Genomic DNA, 22,409 nt, shown 5'->3' with positions numbered 1-22,409 from the left:
CGTTTATTTTCTTCAGGAGGCATGTCTGGTACATAAACACCGTCTTTCATTGCTTAGTAAACTGTCTGGATAAAAACTAAATCAGGGGAAGTTTATAAAGGTGGTCATTTCAATCTTTGAACTCCACCGTACAGCGAGTTTTACATTTAAGGCTTAAACGTTCCAGTTAGTCATGTGAATTGCTGACAAGCTACATTAATATTTACATCCACTCCAAATTATATAAAATACAAGCATTTTATTATTTTTGAGTTCAACAGTATTGCTTAGAATTACAAAATCCAGCAATGTCTGAAATACTGAAAGTTTCATAACAGCAGCAGTTTCTCTCCCGTTCCTGGTCTTAACTGTCCAAAAAATTAATCAAATAAAAATATTTACCATGTTACATAAGCCACAGATCTAGAAACATGACCATCATGCCTTAAACCATGTAACTTAAACATAAATGCAAATGGCAATGGGCAGATGAGCATGACATTGCTAAGGGCACGATAGTAAGTCTCTGTGCTCTCTATTACTCTTTCCCCCCTTTCCCTGGGCAAAAAAAAATAACAGTGTGTTTAGATAGAAATTTAGAAGGCAGACTGGCTTTGTGACGAACACATTAGTGCTTCCGTTGTTAACAGTAGAGAACCACTTTGGTGGTTTATACCCATTTATACCCATATGGCAAAACAAACCTGTAACAACATGGTGCAATTCTTTCGCTATGATGGATCTATAAAGAAATATCACAATTTTCCATACATGTGCTTAAATACACAAGTTCTAAAAGCCACAGGTGAAATTTCAACGTCTGAAACGTACACTCAGTTGATTTTGTCACAGTAGGAACTGTGTGCACTTACTCAGGTTGAATTTTGCTGTAATTCAGCTGTTTAACTACTTTTGGTCCCCACGTGCAAAAAAACCTACTTGGAGCATTTTTTCCCTTCTCCCTTTCTTTCACTTTTTTGTCAAGGACAGATTGAATTTTTTTTTTTTTTTTTTTTTTTTGTATGTGTATGACATTTCAAGTAACTAGCCTACAAAAATCTATGAACAGCTTAAAATATCAGGAAGAAATTCCAAAGAAAATAATTTTCACAATCAAAGATAACATTCTGCACTTTTTTTTTAAAAGACCATACAAAAAGAAATTGATAGTGTATAGGTTCTCACATTTATATGAAACAAAAAGAATTTCTGTTGTATTCAAAAGTAGTTTCTCAGCATATGCAAACTGTGTATCTTCCCTTATTCAGAATACATTAATTTAGCCTATAAAAATACAGTATGGACAAGTTCTTCTCATTCCCTGACATAAGAATTCACAATTTTGACACAAAAATTGTAAACTTTTATTACATTCAAAATACATTTCTTAAGTCTTTAGAATTTAAGTTCTGAGGTGTCGGCAGTCAGACCTCTTGGTATACAGCAGAAGTACGTTATTGCAGAGCTTTTACACAGAAGTAGCTTCCTAGAGTTAAGAGAAACTTACGATTCCCATGTATTTTTGTTGCTACCAGGAGGAAAAGAAAGGCTTCCTGCTATGAAAGGTCTGTGTGAACGCATTACTCAGATGAACAATTCGGCCCTGACTTCCAGTGCTACTTCGCTCCACAATCACACGTGGCATCTGAACAAGCTGAATGGGACTTTTTTCATCCTTTAATGCCTGAGTAAGGTTTAATATCTAAAAGAGTAAAAGCAGGTAAGGTGAGAGCACACAAACAAAACTGTGGCTAACAGGAATATAAATTTAGATGCCACTCTTAAATCAATTCTGTAGAGGACTGCATTGTCAAATTATTTTTAAAAGATACTCTATTGCAAATAGAAGTATTTTATTTATTTGGTAACATTATGACATCCTACCCCTGACTACCTTTCTATCTTTTTTTTTTAACATTTCATGCAATCCACTTCAAAGTTTTGGAAAATGTTAGAGACAAAAAAAATCTAAGAGCATTTTAAGTTTAGCACATCACTTAAGAGCATTACACCTTTAATGAAAAAAAACCTACAAGAAAGCAATCAACAGGTATTTAGCACAGGATCTACCAGGAGTTTAGCTACAAATTATTTTCATATCAGAAGATATGAAGCCATATTATTCAGCCCCCAGCTCCCAGGAGTCTGTTATCTTCCTTCCAAAAACTTCAGTGCTCATCAACCACCCTGATAATTTACTCCACATTCAATGTTATCCTGCTGAAAACTTGAGGCAAGTATTCAATTTAGTTTTGGTGACACACTTGCATTATCCTTAACATCAGGCTTTTTTTTCCCCCTGCACAATGCCCCTTTATTCCTTGTGTGACTTACTGATCCCCTGCTCATTCTGCACTTTCATGGCTGAAGAACCCTGACAGATAAAGTCTTTTTGCACGGTTTACTGCAATTTGGCTCTTCCAGCAACTCCACTTGACATTTACATTTTCTAAGTTCTAAGGTAATCCTTTGTAGATCTGTGTTACCTGGTTGCTTAGTTTCCATGTTCTTGAGAGAACTGTTTATCTTGGGTTTGAAAACCTTCCCAGTATTTTTTTTCCCCGCTTGACAAAAATATGCTTCTAACTACTTTTGGTACCTTAAATTTAAAGGCCTCCCCCCATACGTGCAAGATATATTTCTCTTCAGCCTCCTTATCTTTGTGTACTAGATTCTTCATTTTCTAATTCTTAAAGTTCTGATTTTTAAGGATGTATTTACAGACATTTTGGCTATCCCGCAAATTTATCTTAACTGAATGAATCCATTATGTGATCTAGATATCCAACTCTTCTATAATGCCCTTGTAACATACTTTGGTTTTACACCAAACACAAGTCTAAAATCAGTGCTAAAAGGCATCACTTGCTGATGTATTTCTAATCACATCCAAGAATAACTCATTATCTGCATTTCTTCCTTAAAACCATGGCTGAAAACCTGACATATCCCACAGTGAAACACATTCTTGTATAGCTAAAGAGAGTTTTAAAACAAAACAAAAAAAACCAACCCAAACCCAAACCAACAACAAGAAAAAAAAAACAAACAAATCTCTGTTGAAATCCACCTCAGGGAAAGGGTGTGACGAAAGGGTCCAGATGCAGCCTTTATAGTGGGAAATTAATTTAGACAACCTTATCTAGATCTTTCTCAATTATATAATCAGTTTTTTTCCTTAAGCTTTCTGTTAAATAACAGATCCCCTGTAACCAATTGTCTCATCACAGAAAAGCTACTTAAGACAGTTTAAGATGGATGTATATTTCAGAAGTGACCTTCCAGTGACTGCACAAACTTCTCAGAAAAGTTATTTCAGAAATAACTCCTATAATTCAATTTAATAAGTAAGGTTTGCTGGCTTTTAGCCACCACACGTAACTAACATTAACTGGGATGATGTTTGACTAAGCAGAGCTGCAGTCTTGTGCAAGGTACTTCCTGATAGAGGAAATCATACAGAGAAAAGGTCGGATTAAGCCACTCTAGGAAATGTGAATGTCTGGCTTTAAACTATCCATGTTGATTTTATGAACACAGGGAAGTTAGTTTCAATAAATTCAGGGCAAATGAGACTATTAATTTATCTAGTCCAATGCCCTTACATTTTCACAAATCACTGTTTTATGCCTACAACGAACTAAATAATTTGTTCTTAGCTAAAGCTTGTTTTCCAGTATATCACACCAGTCTTAAATTTTAGAACAGCAAGAAGATGGAGAAACCATTCCCTCTTGTTTCAGTGTTAAAAACCCCCAACACTTAATTATCATCAAATTTCTAATCTGAAAATGGCTGGATTGGTTCCAAGTATGGTTCTGACATTTGCTAGGATGAAGAAATTTTATTACCCCTAATACCGCTTTCTTGTGAGAGGTATTTCAGTGATCAAGTTAACGCTCCAAAATAAAGTCACATTTATTTCAATAACGTAACAAAATTACCCACCAAATTTTCCATCCAAGTTTACGGTTCTTCTCCAGTGTCTCATTCTTAAAACACCTTCTAAGAATATATAGGTATGAAGTCCTTCCCTATCCCCCACAAAAGTAATGAAACCCAATTACATTGTTTAAGAAAATCATCTTCTATAAAAAAATAAAGATCAGTACATGCTTTCTGTTGTCTCATCTATACGCAAATAGGAACAAAATCTAGAGAGAAATCTAGTCTTCTCAGATTAAAATACTGTCAAGTGTCTTTCAATTCAATAGGAGTCAGTTTTTGTAGCTCTAGAAAAAACAGCTGAGAAGTGATGACAAATTAAATACATAAATAAAAATGTAAAAAAGCAGTCTTACCTGCCCCCTCATAACAGACATTTGGTTTTCAAAAGTAGCCTTGTCAAATCCTTTATCAGTCTTCATTAAAGAAAACAAACAGTTATTATAGGAAATGACCTATTTATTTTTAGCTATATATTTAGCATGCAAATTCATCAATTTCATAACACACAGTCATATTTACCAACATTATAATAATCTTCAGAAGCTTCAAATAATCATAGTATGACCCACAAAAAAGTCTATTTATTGCAGCAAGTTTACATATGTGAAAACGAAGGATGTTTCACATCATAAAAGTAAAATACATCAGTGGATACCAGTTTAGGGCATTGGTAGGTAGGCTTAATACAATCACATAATGTCATACTGCTCTGTCTCTCACTTTACTCTGGCAAAAGAATACTTCCTCCTTCAGATTTATTAAATACTTCAATTTCCACTGGGTTTAACAGAAAACCCAGAATTCACTTTGAATACAACTGAGTCAAAGACGCAAATACTGCGAATGTGTTTCAGGATCTAGTTTTGACGTTACAGCTGCATTTTCATTAAAAGTTTGATATTTCCATTTCTTTCCATCCTGATAATTTAGATTATTTCACTTGAGCATCTGACACAATTGTTTATGGAATGTTTCAGAGAAGATCAATTCTTTTTACATGTCAATACTGTAGCACAGTTTCGGTATCTTTAAAATAAGTCTGACTTACTTTAGACATGGTCAAGATTTCAGCATCAACTTCACACAATATATGTATGTAAAATTAAGCATTCATGATTCTCTCAGGTTGCTACAGTTTATCTTAAGTGTATACACACCGCACAGGTACATTAAATGGAGTTTTCACAAAGATTTGTTCTATAAAAGTTAACTAGCTTTAACTGATTATGTGAACCTTAGATATATAAAACGTAATTATTTTTTCAGATGAGCTGATTACTATCAATTAGCCACATTAGTTTCCTCAATTATAGAAACCCTTTCTACCATGCCAATGTTAAAGCTAAAATAGCACAGTATCATGACATACAGAAGTTAAATTCACAGAAAGAAAAACCATCTAACTCTTCCATTACATTTATTAGCTATTTCAGTAATGCTCAATTCAAAGAAGCACTCGATTCACCTTAAATAGTTCGTAAAGATCTTCACAAAGATCCTGTATGAAGTTCATATCAGAAATGCGAGGAAGAACTAGGTCTCTGGTCTCCTGAGAGAAAGGAACTTTTGCTTGAGAAAGCCAAGCCCAGTGAAAGGGATCTAGTGCAGAAAAACAGTACACTTAATCATTAACAACAGGTAAAAATGAAATTCTCAAGCACTTACCACTGATACAGTACTCTGCTGCCTACTGGAAGTTCTCAGTAACACACCATTTTTCACAACATTGTTACCGCATATACATTTTCTGGCTACATTTACAAAAGCAGCTTTACAGCTACTTAGCCTTTTTTCCAAACAGTGAAAATATATTTTAAGTAATAAGATAAAATTAGTTGAAGCAGTAAGTAAAAAAGGTATATAAATTAAATACTTGTAAGCAACAGTAGAGGCCTTATCCTAGTTTAGTAATACAGCTTCCTTTGGAGTAAAATAATGGCTACAATCAAACAGAAATCTTTCACATGTTTGACTCATACTGAAGAATTAACTAAAAAGGTAGCTACTTTTTTTTAATAACATTTTTAGTTTATTAAAATGCCGCCTTCTAAGCAAACATTCTTAACTTTTCACATAATTGCTATTAAACAGCTTTTTCAAAAGATACTGTAAGAGTAATTAATATTACCAGATGTTAAAGAAGACACCAAAGATTAACTTCTACAAAGGAAGCTAAAGCTGAGAACAAGTAAAAATAACATGTTAACTTGTCTACTTGTTCACCTACAACAGTACCCTTTGTTTTGAAATAGAAATTTGGCCATTTGAGAGAAAACTTGCATATCCTTGCACTCAAGTAATTTTCCACCATGTTTTTCAAGAAAACGCACATGAGAAAAGTGTTGCTAAATTGTTCCAGTTCCACCATCAGTTTACATACAGTAGTATGTTTATGAATATCCATGTGTTAATATTGTTTAAAGGTATAAAGGTAAAAAAACATGAACAAGGACTAAGTCACATATGCCATTGCAAAAATGGCATTTGTTGCTAACTTTCTGAAGAAAAGTACGTTATTTAAAAATTCAATATATAACTACAGTCATGATTTCTTAGTTTCTTACTACCACACCACAAAAAAAAATACTTCTTTGGCAGTTACACTCCCAAAAGGAAGATTATTGAAGAATACAATGCTTACATGCCCTCCATTCATCAGGATGCTTAAAAGGAAATGCTAAACCATTGTCAATTGCAGCAATTTTAATAGTAGATTCTTCAGTTGTTGTCCATTGGCTATCCTACAGAAGGAATATTTCAAAAATAAGTGATATCTATGTGCTTACAAAAATAGTGAAATACATTAAAAATACTAAATAATATATATTTTAGCTTCACTGCTTAAAGTCAACTTAAACAATATAAAGCAGTATCCAAATAAACTCCAGCACTTATAATTCTTACTCTACCGCCATTAAAAAGGAGCCCTTCCCCCAAATACAAGATAAGCAGAGCACGTAAGTAGCTGAACAAATGTGTTTGAGCAACAGTAGCAGTTTTATTATTATTATAGCGCAAGCTAGTAAAGAAAAAAAATACAGAACAATAGAAATAACTTCTAGCACTCTTCTATCCAGATGAGTCTAAACCAAATAGCTTTTCCATTCATTTTGTCTAGAATAATTTGCAGTTATCATAATTCCTGAGACCACGCCCCAGGATTAAAGTCATGCACTTAATCCCCTGCAAGACCAGGTTATAAAACTAAACAATTTAAAGAATATAAGTTTCAGAGTATAATTTTCTTACCTTATCTGACAGATCAAATCCATCATCTTGTTTTTCATACCTGACTAACCAGTTATCGTTACCTCTGTCTTTAAACAGGAAAATGCATGTCACAACATGTCACTTATAAAGAAATCATTACCGAAAGTGATATATAATGACTAATCTCGTAAATTGAGAATTTACCAAAGGAGTCAGGCAAAACTGTTCAAAAAGTTTTTTCCATCACTATACACGTGTTTTAGCTTTACTGAAATGTATGAGGCAACCGATTTACTGGAAACGACAAAAATTTATCAAGTGCTCTTAGGTACGTATTACTGCTTTAGCTTCTCCAGCTGGCTGAATATACAGCAAAGTATCCAGAAAACTACAAGAAACTATTTTAATCCACTTTATACAGAAAGATTGGTTGTAGTGTGCACTTTTCCTGGGGAAAAAAAACCTGTCAGCAGCAGCAACCACAATGACTTAATTTTTAAGCTTCTTTTAATGCTGATGGGGAAAGGGAGAAGGCCTCCAAAATTTGTGTGGTGTTTGACTACATGGAGAAAACAGACTTCAAAGATGGAGGGGGGGGAAAACTGAAGAGCCTTTCAGAAGCTGAAAACATCTGCACCGTTCAGACAAAATTGAGACACTGAAGGCTTTGACAAGGTCTTTTAGATAAAGGATGATTGCATGAATTTGTAGGTCCTTCTGTCATCTTAAGGTGCTCCCTTAAGCTTAGTTAAACATCCGTCAGAAGATTTTCATGTTCCATCATGACTAGATGTATTAGATGAAGGTAGAATCATCCACGTAATGAGGTTTTGCACTTTGAGTACTTTTCTTACAATTTTAAGAAAGTCCCAGGACACAGTATTTGTTTGGAAACGCTGGGATCTATTTGATAAATGTGAAAGACCATAGCAGCAGCTAGAAAGTGTTATGTTCTGTCCTGGTTTCAGCTGGGATAGAGTTAATTTTCTTCCTAGTAGCTGGTATAGTGTTATGTTTTTGGTTAGGTATGAGAAGAATGTTGATAACACACTGATGTTTTCAGTTGTTGCTAAGTAATGTTTAGACTAAGTCAAGGATTTTTCAGCTTCTCATGCCCAGCCAGCAGGAAGGCTGGAGAGGAACAAGAAGTTGGGAGGGGACACAGCCAGGACAGCTGACCCAAACTGGCCAAAGGGGTATTCCATACCACGTGACGTCATGCCCAGTATATAAACTCGGGGGAGTTGGGGTGGGGGAGATCACCACTCAGGAACTACTGGGGGTCGGTCAGCGAGCGGTGGGCAATTGCATTGTGCATCACTTGTTTTGTATATTCCAATCCTTTTATTATTTTCATTTTATTATTTTTATTATCATTATTAGTTTCTTCCTTTCTGTTCTATTAAACCGTTCTTATCTCAACCCGTAAGTTTTACTTCCCCCCCCCAATTCTCTCCCCCATCCCACTGGGTGGAAGAGGGAGTGAACGAGCAGCTGCATGGTGCTTAGTTAACAGCTGAGGTTAAACCATGACACGTTCTCATGACTCTTTCTTTCATTTTGCTTCTAAAAAGCCACAGGTTAGAGTGACTTATTTTCACATGGATTCCTTTCTAATAAGTGAATTTAAGAAAAGGAAAATTAACTAGAGCTGGTATGTCTGAAGAAGTGTAAAGATGCCTACCTCTGACAAAGCAGCAAAGGAAGTATTTTAAATATAAAACTGCCTTTGGATTCTTGAGGAAATAAATCACCTACATAGTCAACAGAAGAATCCCAGCTTCTGAGTGAAAGAAACAAGAATGGAGGAAAACCGAGCGATATATATCACAGGTGTACTTCAGTGCCTAGTCACAATATGAACTATTTTGCACTGATGCAGAACTGTGCTGTTAATTGGCTCCACCTCAGCATAAAAGGAATGGTAGTCATGGCTTTTCTTATGGTTCCTGAAACCCCACCACTCCTTATCCTAATCAGGGGAAACAGACAGTTAATAGCCTACTATTAGAATTCAAGCATAAAGTATTTTTTCTTGAATTCTTACATTGCTTTAAAGTATCAAGTAACAGCCAAAAAGGGTTGTTTGGATTTCGTCATATTGCAATATTTAATGTTTGAATCCAAATGCAACATTCTGGCCTTCAATTGTGAGAAAAGCATTTGAAATGCATTAAAAGCCTTCAGCAGCAACTTTCAGCCAGCATTGCTTACCATTTCTGCCTCACAAAAGTAGATAGATACCGAGAGACACTAACAAATACCTGTATTTCTGATGACATAATCCAAGATAACCAATCTTTCAAACTGTGACTGAAATTCTTTCCTTGTGTTCTCAGGTAAGGGATCAGTTTCAAACTTCCTGAGCCAGTAGTCAGCTTCCTTATATCCTTCAACAAACAGCTGAAAGGAGCCAACCTGAAACATTAAGAAACTGCTTTTGGAAAATGCATTTGGATAGGTCATATAACTAATCTTAACATTAACAGAAAACCTGATTATATACTTTCAAAGTTCAGAACACAGGAAGCATGACATTAAAAAAAATTACTAAGTGGTTTCTCTTGCATTCCTAAATTAAAAAAAAAAAAAAAAAAAAAGACTAAAATCATGAGGGTTTTTCCTAGGTTTTTTGGTGTTGGGTTTTATTTATTTAAGCACTCAGTGAGTTCACTGGGAATAAAACGTAGCCAGACAGCTCAACATAAAAGAACACTCAGTATCACAAGCAATATTTGAAATAAAGCAAAAGATATAACATCTATTCTCTTTTTCATTGGAAACACTTGGTTCAATAGTTCGTAGGAAACTCACCAAAATTTACAGGAGAAAAATCCTCCTCTCTGAAAAGCTTGTTTAAGGCTGCTGTTCTCATGAATGAAACATACATTTTTGAGACAGACACTTTTTGCATGAAAATGGCTGAAATACATTTCCCAAAAGAGTCTAAGGAAGAAAACTACAGATGGCATAGGCTCCATATGTGTGGGCAACAGGAAAGGTGCTCAAGATTAAAATTCAAAAGAGGACCTATATTCAAGAAGTGAAATGCAGATGCACACATGCAGAGACATGGATAAACACATAGCATGTGAAATAACCATGCTAATACAAGCTTGCATAACATATGTCACATGGATCAAAATTGCTGGAAACTGACACAAATTAATTACCCAAGCTGTACATGACCTGTGTTTTAAAAGTTTAGGAGTAGAACACTGTGGTGATATTTTGGTGCTACAAAAAGGGCCATTAGGCAAGAAAGATGTGAGGTTTTAGTCAGTGGAGCACTGCACACAAGATGAAAGGAAGGTAGGATGGACACACAATAGGATACCTAAAAGAATAAAAGAAACAATAGAAGGGGGAAAAAATAATCAAGATTTAGGAAAAATGAAAGAACTAGATAAATTACAGGGGAGAAACAATTAGACATTATAAAAACATGACACTGAAGGGAAATATACTAAGCAGTCAAGAAAATGAAAGAAAAGAACAGTGAGACATGTACAACATCTTAACATGTTATTCCTCCAGCAGAAAGCTAGACTGCAAACTGAAATAAAAAGTGGCAAGATTATTAAAATAGTTCCAATGAAGGAATGATGTAACAAAGTGGGATAGATTTTGCGTAGAAACAGTCATATTTATCAAACTTCAGTCATTCAGAGATAATTTTCAACAAGTAACAAGGGTTTTCTTCTACTGTTGAAGTTACCTATAATTTTTTTTTTCTTTTTAAATTCAGTTTTGTGTAAGAATCAGGAAATGCACAGATTACTTATTTTTCATCTTACCTTAGGAGGTAGTCCAATTCGATTAAATTTTTTAGCAACTTTTGGCACTTTCTCTAAAGCATATTTTTTTCCTCTTGACTTTGCACGATCTATTGCACTGTAATTAAAGGTCTCACTGACAAGCCAGACAACCTTAAAATATAAAAGTTAAGAACACGGCTCAGAATTCCTTATTATTTCAATTATAAGTTTACAGTAAATTTTAAGCTTAGTTGTCAAAAAAAGCAAAAAGGAAGCATCAGGCATTTCCAAAAGACAAATTTTATATAAAAAGGTGAATATTTGCTATTTTACTTATCTCAAACAAAAATGGGAATCTTTATATGCTGCTTTTTGCAATTTTTGCATCTCATCAAAACACGAGGCACAAAAGTGTCAGAACATGCTAGAAACTGAAGTGGTTCCAGAGATTCAATTCAGATCTCAAACTTATCCTTTAAAACAAAAATTACAGTCATTATTTCTACACCAAACCACTGTGCCTTTGGACTTGGAATAGTTCATAAATGACTTAGGGATAATGCATGATATACAAGGATGTGTCCACAACTATAGTCCAGAGACTCACAAATCTGTCACTATATATTTTTTTTGCATTCAATAATTTAGGTGTTTTAACTTTTACCTTAGTTTTAGGTACAACTCCTAGCCCCAGCTTGTCATCCACAAGATAGGCACCAGCTTCAGAGAGGTATCCCTGATTTGGAACAAGGCAGCCTCTCCCAAAGCAGCAAGGACAACAAACTTTGTGAAAATATTTGGTCCATTTTGGATTTAGATGTCCATAAGGCTCTTCAGATTTTGGTTTGAACACTCCAATAATTTTCTAGGATAAACAATACAAAATTAGGTATAAATACTTTGAGTTGCAAAATATTAAAATTATTTTAAAAATTAGTTATTTGAAAGTATTGATTAGATACTGTACATTACATTTTACAGTTGCTCTTTTTAGATGACAAAATAATAAAACTAACAAAATGGTATTCCAAATAAATTTATCATCAAATGCTTGTCTAGAAGTAGTACCAATTCAAAATAAGCTCTTCATAAGAGAAAAATCCAAACCAGCTAACATTTACTAGTTTTTCAAAATTAGAGGGCTGCATTTTAGAATACAATTTTTTTTTATAGTCTAAGTTTTTTAAAAAGGACGCTGTAAAAGTAGTTTTAAAAAAATCACTTTCAGCCCACCAATTAACTCATCGACAAGATATTTCAGAGACATAATGGTTCCAGGAAAGTGACAAACATACAGAATGCCAATAATCAGATGTTACCTTTTCTGTTTTATATCTATTTTATTTATTGCTTTAAGTTTGAATGGATCAAAATGTTCTGCACTTTGCAATTCCAAAAGGTGGTGTCTCTTACCACAGCTATAGATTCCTCAACTCAAAGCTGACAATGGTTCACACACACATCAGCTACTATTTACATTGGAGATGCGCAGTAAAGCTTAAAATTACTCAGAGTACTGTGTCCAGTTTTGGACACTACACTTCAAGAAATCTGTTAAACTGGAGAAAGTTGAAAAAAAAAAATGAGAATAAGCACAAAAAATGTTAATAATGAAAGACTCTATGATTGTTTGGCCTAAGAGAAAATGGGGCACAATGAACTACGGTAATAGCTTGCTATAGAGAAAAGAAGAAAAACACATTTACTGTTAACGAGCCAAGAAATGATAGACTTAAATCCCAGCAGAGAAGTTGGAAAGAAAAAACCCTTTTGAACTTTAAGAGCAGCTCAAGACTGGAACAGACTGCCAGGTTGTAGAGTCTCCAAAATAGGACAGCACCAACAACAGGTTAGATATTCATCAGGAATCATGTTAAAATGATCCTGCTCCACAAACACAGGTATTAAATAGATGATTTCTCAAGGTGCCTCCTACACGTGATTTTGTATTTGTTAACTTGGAACCACAAGGTTATTACCACACTAAAATACATAACATTCCAGTTATCTTTGATAAACTTTAGCCTAGTGCATAAAGTCCATGTAATAACTCTTCCATAGCTCAAGTGAAATGCTGTATCTTCATTCCTTCCCATAGAACCATGGTAAGTAAATCAAATTTGTATCTAATAAATATTTAAGAACAACTGTTTAAGAAGCATTTTCCCGTATTAGTACTTTCCTGAATCATTATTAAACAAAAAAGTTATTATTTCAATAAGCTAAATAACACCTGGTGTTGCACCAACACTCATAGCCAATTTACACTCTTAAGTCATGAACAAGTTTGCTGGCAGTCAGAAACTAGCATTCTGCTTCAGTAACTGCCGATTCAACCAGATTAGGGAGAGGACCTGACTAGTTGTTCTAGCTTCTAGAGAATTCTCACCCACTTTGTCCAAGACAATCTAATTAGTCCAAGATTGTCCACGACAATCTTGCTTTGTCCAAGACAAACTAACTACAGAGAACTTCATTCCATTTGTAAACAGATTACACAAGACACTAGGCATTAGTAGCACCACCTGTCTTGTCCATCTGTTTTGATTCATTCCCGTCAACTACCAGGAGAAATAAGTCACAAAATATTATTTGCATTCATCCTATAAAATAAGTTTCCTATGAACAGGGGCAGGAAACAAATTGACAAAAATTCTTTTGTTTTCAGTATGCTGTTATCTGTGATTCTACAGTTACATTCAAAATGAAGAGCAAGTTCTATGCAACTGCACAGACACAATTCAATTTAGACATACACAAAAGGTTACACTTACAATAAATATGCTATGCAATGTGAAAGGCTGCAACGTTCTCTGAACACACTAGTTTGTTTTTTTTTTTAATCACAACACTTTGGAAACTGAATTTACTTGGTATACTAGTTTAGTCAAAATTCTAATGTTAGGTTTAGAATTGTTAGAGTTATTTAAACTTTTCCCATTGAATCACAGGTATCTACCTGCTCAAAACAAAGCAAGTAGCTTTTCATTTCCCAGAAATATAGTGGTGTATTTAGTGGTATATGCCAAGCCATTAATTATCTCTTTTCTGAATTGTTCTTTGGATAATACTTCCTACAAACTTCCCATTTGAAAAAGGAGCTTAGCTCATTCCATTACTTGCCTGGACTGGACTGTGCTATACTATCAAATCTAGATATGGTTTTCGAGGTTTCACTGAAGTTAGAACCTTGCTAAATTTTGCAGAGCCACTGCTGCTGAGGATCAAAGTAGAACAAGCTTCCAAGGGCAGTCGTAATTTTGCAAGTCAAAATTAATTTCTAGACTGACTCCATTGGCATTACCAATTAGCCAACAGCTAAACTGTCAAAAACATGTTGCAGAACAGTTCGTAACAGACACAATGTCTTTTACTTTATTGGTTATACAATGAACAACAAATGCAGAAATATTCAACACTTCAGCAATTGTGCTGCTTAAGTACTGAACTGCTTCATATCAGTATACAAGTGTGCCAATAAATACAAAAAGTTAATAATTTAGTTAGGCAATTTTAGTTTTATCTTTCTGATAGACCCAAAGCAGCGAACAAGATGTATAACCTGTAACTTGATATTAGTGTGGGTAAACACTTCAGAAACTGACCAGTAAGGCAGCTTAGCATGTCTTCAATAAACTCTTCCCCAGCATAAGGAAGAGATTACTCAAGAAGAATAGGAGAAAGCAAGTCACAAAACTGGTCCGAAGTAGAATGATACAATACTCTGTCAAACTGAATGTGAAATCCATTCTACAAATAGCAGTTGCACTATTGACAAAATGAAGTTTTATCAGACCTTTAAATATGGGTAACAAATATGGATAAACTCTAAATTTAGTGCAAAGAATAAAAGCAAAATTGAAAGTCAGCTAGGAACTCTGTATCATTATTCTCACAATCCCATGTTGGCAAATACTTTCATATTTTGCAATGAATTTTTTCTGGTCCACATAAAAAAAAAAAAAAAGGTGTTTTTTTTAGTCTTTATTTCTCCTAAATACTTACATTCAAATCAATGACCTGCATGAAGGGGGAGGGCAAGTCACTACTACAAACTTAACTAGGAAGAAAAACAACACTTCACTGCAAACCAGAAGTAAAACCAACAAGAAAATCACCACATAAGAAACAAGGAAATAAGTTGCTCCATCCAAAATACTGTTGGTTACAAAAATAATGTGTAAGTACTCTCTCATTAGCCCCAGGGCACAGTGAGTCTCTCAGGCATTTGCTAGTCACCAAAAAACTGCAAAATCAGCCCGGAGAGGCTTCAGACAAAACAGATTTGCACATATGGAAATCCAGAACAAGTATGAGTCTTTTTTTAGTAATTTCCCTACTAACTAACTTTCTAAGACTAAAAGATCTCAATTACACAGCATTAAGAAAAACTCCAAAAACACCCACTTAACCAGTTTTAAAGCATTTTTAGCATAACACTGTAGAATACTCTTTAGACACATCATGCACTGGATTTTTTAAAAAGTATCGATTTAAACCAGTATTTGGTTACTTACTAAGACTTCTTCCTATTGCGTATGAAATAAGATACAACCCTAATTTAAAATACCTCTTTAAAAAGAGTATAAGTTTTGAATATGTATATATAACCACAAAACCTGAAAACCTACTGAAGTAGGGAAGTGACCTGAAGTTTAAAAGGTCTGCTGAAACTTTGAACAGGTTTTCATATTAACAGCATTGTACGTGACAGCAAGAATCCCACAAAGCCATTAGAGAAAGAATTTTTTTTTTCCAGTTCCAGAAAGAGACCTTCCTCCCCAACCTACTTTGGCTCTCCTCCACCAGAATGAAGGGGGTCATTACTAACAAATGTTCCTGGAACACCGGAGTATCAACTGCAATGTGCAGAAGATTTTGAAGGGGTAGTTCTGCCACTTTCCATCTTAATACAAATAAATACGTGAATTTATGAATTTATTTCTAAGTCAGGTAACTATTCTAAAAATCACTCATTCAATAAAGTGTAAAAACTTACCACCAGAAAAGTAGCATTAAACCAAACCAAACATCTATGAAAATTAAGTGGCAAAACAGGAATATATGTAATGACCAATAATATGAATAAAAGCTAAACAAAGAAATAATACTTCCTAAACAAATGGGAAATGACAGTTTTGGGGATGCAGGTAAGTACAACCACCTGAATATATTCTGAAAACCTAGGCACTTATAAGTGTTACAACTTCCACATCCAACACAGCTGGGACCTTCAGGATTAATGAACACTTACATCTACCTAAGACCTGAAGACTGCTGACTGAGCTTAAAATAAAATCAGATATGACATATTAACGAAGGTGTGGGGGTTGGGAGTCTTCTTTTTTGGAACAGGTCAGTAAGCAGACAAAGTATATCTGATTTAAAGAAAACAATGTGAAAGGATGTCAGAGACATTTTCTCTTACTAAATAATGCTAACCAAATGTAACTTTTCAAGCAAGATATTCAGGTAACTGTTACTTCTCTGTCTCAAAGTAACCTTAGGACACCTCTTTGATGATCACTATTCAAGGTACCATTTACCACTAAGGGAAGGGAAACCAAATCTTCAAGTTAAGATTCAGCAGACAAGTACAAGTAAAAAGCTGGATTTTTTTATATAGAAACCTAAACAGTACCCAAATCAGAAGCTCAGTTGTGTCAAGAATCAATTAAAACATACAAAACCCAAAATATTAGCTTCTGAACAACAGAATTTCTGAATTGTTTTCAGATGTTAGAGGCCCTTTTATTTCTTCCATATTTCTTCGATGCAGAACATTCAAAACATCATAAAACTGCAACAGATAAATAATAGTTACGTGGACTTAGCTTATGCTGCAAGACATAATTAGAAATCTAAATATTATTTGCCTTGATTTTTTCCAACATGGATTTTGGCATACCATAAATTATTGAACAACTTATTTAAGTGAATTTCCATTTAAATAGAATTTTAAAATTTCCATTGTAAACTTGTTGCTGATAGCGTCTCCGATTTTGCAGTAACATGCTCACCCCTTTTGGATCCTTGGCAAAGTAACTCCCACTGGATCCTTGAGAGATTCTTTCTGGAAAAACTCCACACTCTATAGCTTGTTCTGCTCTCAGAATAATTTCTGCAAATTCTGGATCATCTAAAAATATATTCATATCAGCAGTATGTCCTGAAAAATAAGAAAACAAGCAACCTTAAGTGTAATTTTTACTACGCATTAACAACATGAGTAAACATACTGAAAAGCTAACAGCCTTTCCTGTTAATGTCCATTCAATAGCAGGCTGAAAAATCTGGTCCATTAAATCAGTGCAAGTTTTCCCACTGACCTACCCACATCTAATCAACCTTTTGTTTAAAGTAAATCAGCTGAATCAGCAACAACTAATTTGAGACTACCCCTACAAAGTGTTTATACTTTTCAAGGATTTTTTTTTTAATTTTATTTACATAAGGAAGACTATAAGAGAAAAATCCCTTCAAAATCATATCTGTAAAAAAAATGCTGAAGATTTTACATAACACTTTTATTAAGATTTTTGTGTCCTTTTGTAGAGAAAGCTACCTGAACATAAACTGTCCATCACCCACTAACTGTTACAACCATTCATTTAACAGCTTGGCTAACGTTCATTATCTGCTAAGACACAATAATGTTACTCACAAAACAATCCGTTACATGTAGCACTGACAAGCGGCACCAATATCCCAGTGAAGTACCGCATGCCACCACCATTCCAACATTAAAACACTATCAATTACTTGCAGAATTTCTTTACATACTGACCAAAAGATCAAATCTATGCAGGCATTTATGCAAACTCTGTGACTCTATGCAAACATTTAGAAAGATTACTAGAAAAGAAGCTGTCAGGATTTAATACTTCTGTTGCTCTTTAAACTTTTTCAAATTATTTCTTTGCAAGTTTTGAAACTGTAGATTTTTGTATCTTACTTAAGGCTAGAAATAATCCACATTCTTACAGAGTACATTTCTATTCATAGATGAAGTCACTGTGTTCCCATTTCAGCACTTGAAGAAATGCAAGATAAAACAAAACACGTACATTATTCTGAACTGACAACTGACACAGAATCCATTCAAAAAAGGTACTCCTAAACAGTATGTGGACAGCCAAATAAAAAAATAAATAATAAAAAAATAATTCTTGATGTTTTGGAACTCCTTTTTGTAGCACAGCACATTCTTTGAAGTTTTCTAGGGCATTACCACTTGCTTGCATGAACCACTCACAAATAATAACATGGCTTCCAGACAAAAACAACTAAAAAGCATAAAACATCAGAAAACCTTAATACAAGTTGGCAACAGGAAGAGAAGCCTTAAAACTAGCAACAGCTCATTCTTAAGGATCAACAACTGTAGCCCATTGGATCAGAATCTGTTAGACTACTTGGCCAATACTTCTGCAATAAACTACAGTTTAATTTTAAGACTTTCATTAGGACTGTCAGGGACAATCAATAAATCACATTTCATAGAGTCAGCCACCAAGAGAGAGGGAAACGGTTCTAAGACTTCCCTGTCACAAAGTACTTAAGTGAGTTAGGGAAATAAACCAAAAACCCCACAATACACTTACGGGAAAAGTCACTTTAAAGCAGTGGTTCTTACTCCATATTTAAGCCTCAACTATCTCTACATGAGAAACATCACATCACACTGCCGAGCTGCAACTACTACGTATTTCTGTCAGTGAAAGCAAAATCAAGGTTGTGCATTATACTGTTACCAAACGAAATACAACATCCATATTAAGTTGCTCTGCACATTAATCTTCCAGATGAAGAGGACCTACAGATGAACTTTATATCACAGGGATTGAAGTTGTATACGTGGAAGACAACTTTCTCAGAGGTCAGTTTTTAATTTCTGTGCATTCATTCCAGAAGCTAAAACCATAAGAAGTCTCACTGCCTTGAGGAAATTCTTCAATCATGTCTTTTCTAACATAAAAGATAACTGCAGGAAAAATATATTCAATTAAAAATCAAATTAAAAACAAAAAATAATTTTTGAAACTAACGATTTGTTCAGCATTGCTAATGTGCTACTGGAAATCCTTCGTTACCACAGTGATGTGGCTGTACAAAAAATATATGGGCTGAAAACAAGGAAACTGGCAGTTTTAAGAAGCTTTCTTTCATTTTATCAACACTTTCCATGTGAAAATAAGCCATTTTCATTGAAGCTTGTATTTGCTGAATATGGCAGGGTTTTCCGAGTTGGTTTCTTCTTCAAAAATTATTTTAATCAAGTTCTCCACTGTGAAAGCATGTTATGGTCACAACTTACTCCCATTACAGTCTCTAAACTTACAATTATAACTAATCAGGGTTTTTCTTGCAACCGCTCTTGAAACTACTCTTCTCATTAAACTCCCACTCAGTAGACCAGGGCTCACACACACACAGAGTCTAACCACCAAGCTCAATAACTTTTTTCACATTAATTTGGACAAGGCCTAAGGCTGTGAAGCTGCTATACTGGAATGATGAGGATATGCCAAAGAAGGTATGAATACTATCATCCACGTATACACCTCAACCTGTTCTTCCGTCAAGTTAACATAAGCTAAACTAATACACTTTACAAGAGCAATATGTATGAACTCTTTCAATACTAAACTAGCTTTATACTACTTTAACACTAATGGTAGTCCCTTCAACCAATTCCATCTTCTTCTATACAGTCTCATATTCTGACCATAATTCCATTATAAAAACACTCTCCGTGTTGCAATAACATGCATGAATAACATCTGCTGCACGTTTGTTCCACCTGACGTGAAACAATCCTGTACCTTCAAGTGTTAGACACACAGAAAAGGTAAGGACAAGGAAACAAGAGCTAGAGATGAGATGCTGCGATCAATCACAGTTCTGAGATTTTCTTACATACTCTTGGGGCAGATCCCAAGTAGGGATCTCTGCATTCACCATCCTAATTGCCCCAGTGGTGCCAGACCCACGGCTCTAGTCTCCACTATGAAGCATTAACTACTATGTTTTGCTAGAGGCACTGTCTCATTAACACATCTTAAGTCTTGTGGGAACAAGACATGAGAACTCTAACATTTTAATGGCATGTTTGCATTACAGGGCTGGTCTGCACTTGAGGCCATTGGTCAAAAGACAAGATTTTTTTTTTTTCTTATAGTTAAACACAGTACACCAGCAAAAGCTCTCTGTGGCTACCAAAAAAAAAAGTTACTAGCAAAACTTATTTTGCTCAAATTGATGGGATTTTTATTTTTTTTTTTTTTTTTTTTATTTAATACAGTATTGTTGCAAAAGGAACAATTTTTACCTGTCTCCAGCAAGAAATCCTATGGTATAATTACAACAGCAAACACTATTAAGTGATAGAAGTCCACAGATTTCTGTCAGCCAACCTTTCCTAGATGTACATCTATTTACAAAGTCGCACAGAATCAGAAAACTTGAAAGTTTAAAGGAAAAAAAGTAAGCAATAAATAGTGAATTTTATCATCTTGCCCCTATATTTCGAATTAGATAACAGGCACGCTTATGCTTCTTTTCAAATTGATAACTAAGTTCCTGCATTTCTGAATTTTGACATCACATTGCTTTCTCTCTTCAAGACTGGATTTCAAAACATGAAAAGCAGATAAATTTTGATGAAAACCAAAAACATGACAGAAGAGTCCACATCTAAAACTCTTAACACATGTGATGGTACAAAGAAGCGAAGAGATGACTGGAGCAAAGAACAGAAACATAGTAAAGTTTTCTTTACAGGATGAAAAGATGGGGGTCACCAGCAAGTAATTGCTGGAATAGACCTGACAAATAGAAAACTTGACAGAGTTCGCCAAGTGTTCAGGAAGCAGCAGCCAGCCCCATCACAGAACAGTCTGCAAAACGTGCAAAGCCAGAAGTTTCAAAAAACATGACAGAAACAAACAAAGCAAAGGCCAGCAAAACAGAAGACAGAGAACAAGGACAAGTAACAGTGGAGACACTCACGAAGACGTAAATGAGTTCGTGCAGCCCTGCACACAAAGACGAAGCATTTGAATTTCGAGCCATCCACAGCACTTTCCCTTCAAAGACTGCTCGTCAGCGAGCCCACAAGCCGAGCGAGGGCAACGCACCTCTGCCCCTCGCTGATAACCCTGCCTTCCCATAAAAGCTCGCCATCAGCTCCCTATGAGACAGGGACACCTCAAGGAGGCATCGGGCACGGCACACCGAGCGTACTTTAGTCCCTACAGGTATTTTTCGAGCCTCGCTGGCAGGGCAGGGCAGGGCAGGACCGGGCAGGGGCCACCTCTCCCGCCGGAGACACCCGGGCAGCCGAACCCCGTCAGCCCTCCCCGAGCGAAGCCACCTTGCCCCGAGCCGCGCCGGCGCTCCCCCCGCAGCTCCCCTCCGCCTTCAGCCGAGCCCGGCGGCGGCCCCGGGCCGTACCTGCGGCGGCGCGGGGCTCCTTGTCCCAGGCGGCGCCCGCTCGGCGGCCGCGGCCCGACGCCCGCAGGAGAGGCTCGTCCTCTCCATCCCCTTCGGGCCCCGAGTCCTCCTCACCCTCCTCCTCCTCCTCCTCGAGCCCCAGCTCCCCGCACAGCCTCACGGCCCCGCCGGGGGCGGCTTTCACCCTTTGCGGCCCCCGCCAGAGTGGCCCTGCCTGAGGCGCCGGCTCCGTCAAGAGCAGCAGCCGCTCGTCGGGCTCCTCGGCACCCGGCTCCGCCATGGGCGGCCGGGGGCCGAGCGCGGAGGGAGGGAGGCAGGCGGACGCCGCCGGGCGGGCTCAGGCCCCTCCGCCGCAGCCCATGGCGCTGCCGGCCGCCACAGCCCGCTCCGCGGCCGCGGCTCCTGTCACGGCCCTGCGCATGCGCGCGGCACCGGCACCCCGCCCCCGCCGCCGCTACCTGCCTTAAAGGGGCCGCGGCGCCGAGCGGCTCCTGCGGGGCGCCCCCGCGCCCCCGGGCTGCGCGGCCGTCCCCAAACCAGCCCGTGTGCTTGCGTGGCGGCGGAGGGGTCGGTAAGGGCTCCAAAGCCTTCTCCAGGACAGCTGCCAGTCACGGGTCCGGCACCTCAGTTTGCAAGGAGCTCACGCCTCGCGGCAAAATTGTCCTCGGGGAATCGCGGAGCCCGTCCAGCGAAGTCCCCGCCGCTGGTCAGCCGAGGGGGGGGGGGTCCTGCTGCTGCTGCCAGCGCTGGGGCAGCATCGGGTGCTGCGGGCGGCTGGTGTCAGTCTGCAGCGAGTTCGAGACAGGCTAAGAGCGGCAGGATCTGCTCAACGTTCCTCCCGGAAATCACAGCTACAGGCCCCCACGCTTGCAGTATTTTCACTACCAGTGATTTACCGAAAACGTCCCCCAAACTTGCTTTATTTCTTACATCTGAGACAGGCTCGTCTCCTGGCCACCACTTTCCACTAGCCAGCTGCTCTGCCTCCCCATACTTTAAAAGACATTGTTCTACACCATCGCAGCAATTTCCAAAAGGAAGCCTAAAAATAATACAAGT

General features: G+C 36.9%; 1 protein-coding gene across 2 annotated transcripts; it reads right to left on the bottom strand.

Moving 5' to 3' along the window:
- Positions 1-220: 220 nt before the first annotated feature.
- PI4K2B (phosphatidylinositol 4-kinase type 2 beta) lies at positions 221-21,757 on the bottom strand. 2 transcript variants are annotated; one of them, XM_075023949.1, is made up of 10 exons: positions 21,351-21,757; positions 16,916-17,064; positions 11,560-11,760; positions 10,935-11,066; positions 9,402-9,555; positions 7,177-7,244; positions 6,569-6,668; positions 5,393-5,526; positions 4,281-4,340; positions 221-1,681 (listed from the first exon to the last, which is right to left on the bottom strand). In XM_075023949.1, exons 1-10 carry the CDS (start codon positions 21,628-21,630, stop codon positions 1,508-1,510), a joined length of 1,452 nt encoding a protein of 483 aa, XP_074880050.1. In that variant the 5' UTR covers positions 21,631-21,757; the 3' UTR covers positions 221-1,507. The 2 variants fall into 2 exon arrangements, with proteins under 2 accessions (XP_074880050.1, XP_074880056.1); XM_075023955.1 differs by having other exon boundaries at positions 21,465-21,757.
- Between the last annotated feature and the right edge of the window lie 652 nt (positions 21,758-22,409).

This window comes from Buteo buteo, chromosome 1, assembly GCF_964188355.1.
Source record: "Buteo buteo chromosome 1, bButBut1.hap1.1, whole genome shotgun sequence".
Lineage (NCBI taxonomy): Eukaryota > Metazoa > Chordata > Aves > Accipitriformes > Accipitridae > Buteo > Buteo buteo.
Note: the sequence above shows the minus strand (reverse complement) of the source record. Positions and strands in the feature narration are given on the sequence as shown.

Coding starts and splice junctions, on each gene's coding strand:
- PI4K2B (XM_075023949.1), bottom strand. CDS start 21,630: ATGGCGGAGCCGGGTGCCGAGGAGCCCGACGAGCGGCTGCTGCTCTTG. Junction 4,341..5,392: donor ATCTTTACGAACTATTTAAG/GTGAATCGAGTG, acceptor TCTTTAATGAAG/ACTGATAAAGGATTTGACAA. Junction 1,682..4,280: donor TGTCTGTTATGAGGGGGCAG/GTAAGACTGCTT, acceptor TTACTCTTTTAG/ATATTAAACCTTACTCAGGC.